We start from the raw sequence: 3,376 nt of genomic DNA on the forward strand, positions 1-3,376 counted from the left end.
GCGGTTTTGTACTTTAAACGACGATATGTATCTTTACTTTCAGGCGTCGGAAAAACTTTCCTTTGGTCTCATTTTGAGGAAAAGTATCAAGTCTAATATCTCGAGTTGTGCGTTTTTGCTAATTTTTTTACCCACTTGAATAGGCACAGTCGTATAAAATATATATATAGTATAGTAGTACATACATATGTACATACTTGCATGCACATGAAACTCTCCATTAAATTTCAAGGCGTGTAAATATTACGATGGGATTGTGTTCTAATAGAGGTATACGAAAAAGCCATCTAGCGCACCTAATACTTTTCACAAACGTCAGCTAATTAAGCGAATGCTGTGTGAAAACTAGAACATGCGCAATTCTAATTTTCTTCCGACCAGGATGGTTTGAGAGCCTTCAAAGGAATTCCGGGCATTCAATTCCTTATGCGTGCGAAGTCGCAGCTCTGGCTTTAGATGGGGCCTCTGTAGATAACGTAGATCAGTGCTCGTCAAACTTTTGAGTGTGACGGACCGGCTGCAGTTTTTCTATTACGTCGGGGACCGGTACCTTTTTTTATTGATTATTTTTCGTTTACGATCATCTCACATATGTATTAAAATTTGTTTAAATGAATTTCTTTATTAGCCGGGTGTCTATATATGACCTATTACCATTTAATGATAGCAGATATTAGCGATTTTTTATGAATGTTTAACAAATTTAAGTTGTTTTTATTATACAAGTTGTATATAGCCTCATTAAACAGTAATATAAAACATCAAAAAATCGTTGTCCATTTCGCGACGCCCTTTGCGGACCGGCGACTTATGGCTTACGGACCGGCACCGGTCCGCGGACCACCACTTTGGCGAGCACTGACGTAGATAACTTAACATTTAGTAAAACTAAAACCCAGCTAGTACCATACAATTTTACTGTACAGGCTTTGGCGACCTAGGAACCTCTATTGTACTAAACCCTGATTATAATTTAGATGGAGAAGACGATCGTTCTCGGAGTTGTATCAGTCTACGATTCGTATTTCGTGGGCAGATACATAGAATAAAGTCTGGGGTTGCCTCCACCAGCCCACAAAACCTAGAGTCCGTCTTTACAGAAAGGGAGTCTTCCGGAGTTCCTCCTGGTAGGAGTTATGAATCTCTTGGACTGTCTTATTCTGCAGTGTACTCTTTAGATGTGTCGCAGAATGGCTAAGGGCCATGCGAGCGCATTTTAAAAATATTTTCTCATTTTTATAAAAATTTAGAACAGTCCATTTGACAGCCGTTAACTCTCAAAGTTTAATTTGACGTGAAATTTGTGACAGCGTGATGAAAACCCTTATCAGTGACACTTGAAAAAAAAATTCTTATTTTAGAAAAAATGTACAGTCTATTTGACAGCTGTCAACTGTCAAAGTTTTAATCTGACATGCCAGCGATTTTGGCCGAGTTCAACATATGCGCAAAATACACCACACAAATATTTGAGCAATTACAAATTGGTACAAATAAGATTTTTTCGAATGCATATTCGATTCTTATATGCACTAATTGGTATTTGCGCAAATATTTGTCTGGTTTATTTTATCTCAAAACACAGAAGTCGGTTCTCTTCTATGCCAACTATGCCTTTCTGAGCTTGAGCGTCGGTGTCCATTCGAACGACATGATCAAGCCAGAGGAGCCGCTGTATTTTAATTCGCTGTACTATGTTCATGTAGTTGTAAAGCTCATACAGCTCATCGTTCCATCGTCTGCGGTACTCGCCGTCGCCATATTTATAAATTTTTTTTTTTTGAAGGGCTTCGAGTATCAAGTACCACAATTCAATACCAAATAAACAGGATAACAGGTTTTATATATTTTTAAGTTCCGTTTAATTTATAGTAATTTACAAAAAAAAAAATAACAACAGGTAAATAATAAGAATGAAAAATACAAATATGTTATAGCACTCGGTTAAATGCGCTCAATTGGAACTTGCATTTTTTTTTAAAGTTGAAGAAATACCTATAGTCTCCCGAACGAACTTTAAATCAACAGCAGCTCAAAACATCCCAATCGATCCGTGCTTTACTCTGCGATGCTGGCGCTTTCTGCTTTTCCAAGTACTGATCGAAGAGGTAGACACCCAATGAGGGGTCGGGATTGTTCATGATCTTCGACAAATCGTTGACATAGCCGGAAACCTTGCGGATGGACTCAGCCTGTCTGCCCAAGAATTTCTCCTCCACGAAATGTGCGGTTTGTGGGTCATGTGGGCGTCCATGGGTGGCTTCGAAGTGCAAACGGGTGGCACCATCTGCCAAGATCTTCTCAACATCCAAAGCGGTGCCCAGTGAGTGCAATTCATCTTCATCCAATTTCAATTTGCTGTTAGCAACCGAGTTGGGGTGTTGGCTCATAGCACGGAAGTCAACTTGACCGCCACGGCGGGTGACATGCCTAATCAGCTCGATAGCATCGTCGAATGAGCGGTCCGACATTTCTTTGTAGAGCTTGGTGAAGCCAGGACGATTCTTTTGGTAGGAGTTGTAGAAGGTGGACATCAAAAGGTATTGATAAGACTTGTGCATATTCAAGTTGATGTAGGATTGAATGCCGGACTCGACATTCTCAATTCCACCATAGCGGGAATGGCAAATAACAGGATCTAGTTTGTGGAGAGAGAGAGAGAGGAGAGAAAATACACACAAACAGGAAGTTAATACAGATGTTTTGGAAGACGCTGCGCTCTTATCACATTTTGAGTTGTTTTTTTATTTATGTACACATGAACATACATATACATATACATATGGCAGTATGTAGGTACTCACTTGATATACTGTTGCTGCAGCCGAAAGTAACATTATTGTGGCAAGCATAATCTTCAGCCTTGGTTAGGGCAATTATGCCCGCAAAGAGAGCGACCGAAATAAAGGACTTCATTGTTTTCGTTTTTAGAGTAATTTACTCTGTAAATAAGAAAAATGCGATTTAAATTGGTAAAATATCGATTCAAACTAGTTTTTATTTTTGTTTTTGTTTTTTAGCATCAATCTAAACGAAGCACTTCAATTTTGACACAAATGGAAAATATTTAATTTTGTTTGCATTCATTTATTGCGTTTCAAGTACTTATGTATGTAGTTATTTGCCTCGGTATTTTTCTTCGTTTTTCACCTCTTCGTTTAGCACCGCAAAGTCTTTTGTGTTTTCTCTGATACGACAACCAACGCGTTTGAGTTGTGTTTTCAAAATATGTTCCCTTTTAAAATGCTGCTTATTTTAAATGTTTCAAACAGTTCACTCCATAACGGCGTTTGGATAACCAGCCATTAACTTACCAAATAAATAACCTAATGCCTCACTAAAACTGTCAAATGTAGTTTTAAATATTGTAAATTTT

The 3,376-nt window shown here is 38.2% G+C and overlaps 1 protein-coding gene and 1 long non-coding RNA gene across 4 annotated transcripts in view; one reads left to right on the top strand and one right to left on the bottom strand.

The window, feature by feature from the left end:
* Nucleotides 1-2,006: 2,006 nt before the first annotated feature.
* On the bottom strand, nt 2,007-3,376 carry LOC108370044 (soma ferritin-like). 3 transcript variants are annotated; one of them, XM_017625278.1, is made up of 3 exons: nt 3,315-3,376; nt 2,805-2,942; nt 2,007-2,638 (listed from the first exon to the last, which is right to left on the bottom strand). In XM_017625278.1, exons 2-3 carry the CDS (start codon nt 2,914-2,916, stop codon nt 2,022-2,024), a joined length of 729 nt encoding a protein of 242 aa, XP_017480767.1. In that variant the 5' UTR covers nt 2,917-2,942; nt 3,315-3,376; the 3' UTR covers nt 2,007-2,021. The 3 variants fall into 3 exon arrangements, with proteins under 3 accessions (XP_017480767.1, XP_017480769.1, XP_017480768.1); XM_017625280.1 differs by lacking the exon at nt 3,315-3,376 and adding an exon at nt 3,151-3,300; XM_017625279.1 differs by lacking the exon at nt 3,315-3,376 and adding an exon at nt 3,126-3,300.
* Nucleotides 2,937-3,376, top strand: part of LOC108370049 (uncharacterized) — a 12,220-nt gene continuing 11,780 nt past the window's right edge. The window contains exon 1 of the long non-coding RNA XR_001848589.1: nt 2,937-3,011. This is a non-coding gene — a long non-coding RNA (uncharacterized LOC108370049). The remainder of the gene's footprint in view (nt 3,012-3,376) is intronic.

This window comes from Rhagoletis zephyria, unplaced genomic scaffold (assembly GCF_001687245.7).
Source record: "Rhagoletis zephyria isolate East Lansing unplaced genomic scaffold, Rhagoletis_zephyria_1.1 Rzeph_scaffold_03978, whole genome shotgun sequence".
Classification (NCBI taxonomy): Eukaryota; Metazoa; Arthropoda; class Insecta; order Diptera; family Tephritidae; genus Rhagoletis; species Rhagoletis zephyria.

What these genes read in the sequence shown, in the direction of transcription:
- LOC108370044 (XM_017625278.1), bottom strand. Translation starts at nt 2,916, where the DNA reads ATGAAGTCCTTTATTTCGGTCGCTCTCTTTGCGGGCATAATTGCCCTA. An exon ending in CTGCAGCAACAGTATATCAA is followed by an intron (nt 2,639 to 2,804) that starts GTGAGTACCTAC and finishes TCCACAAACTAG; the next exon opens with ATCCTGTTATTTGCCATTCC.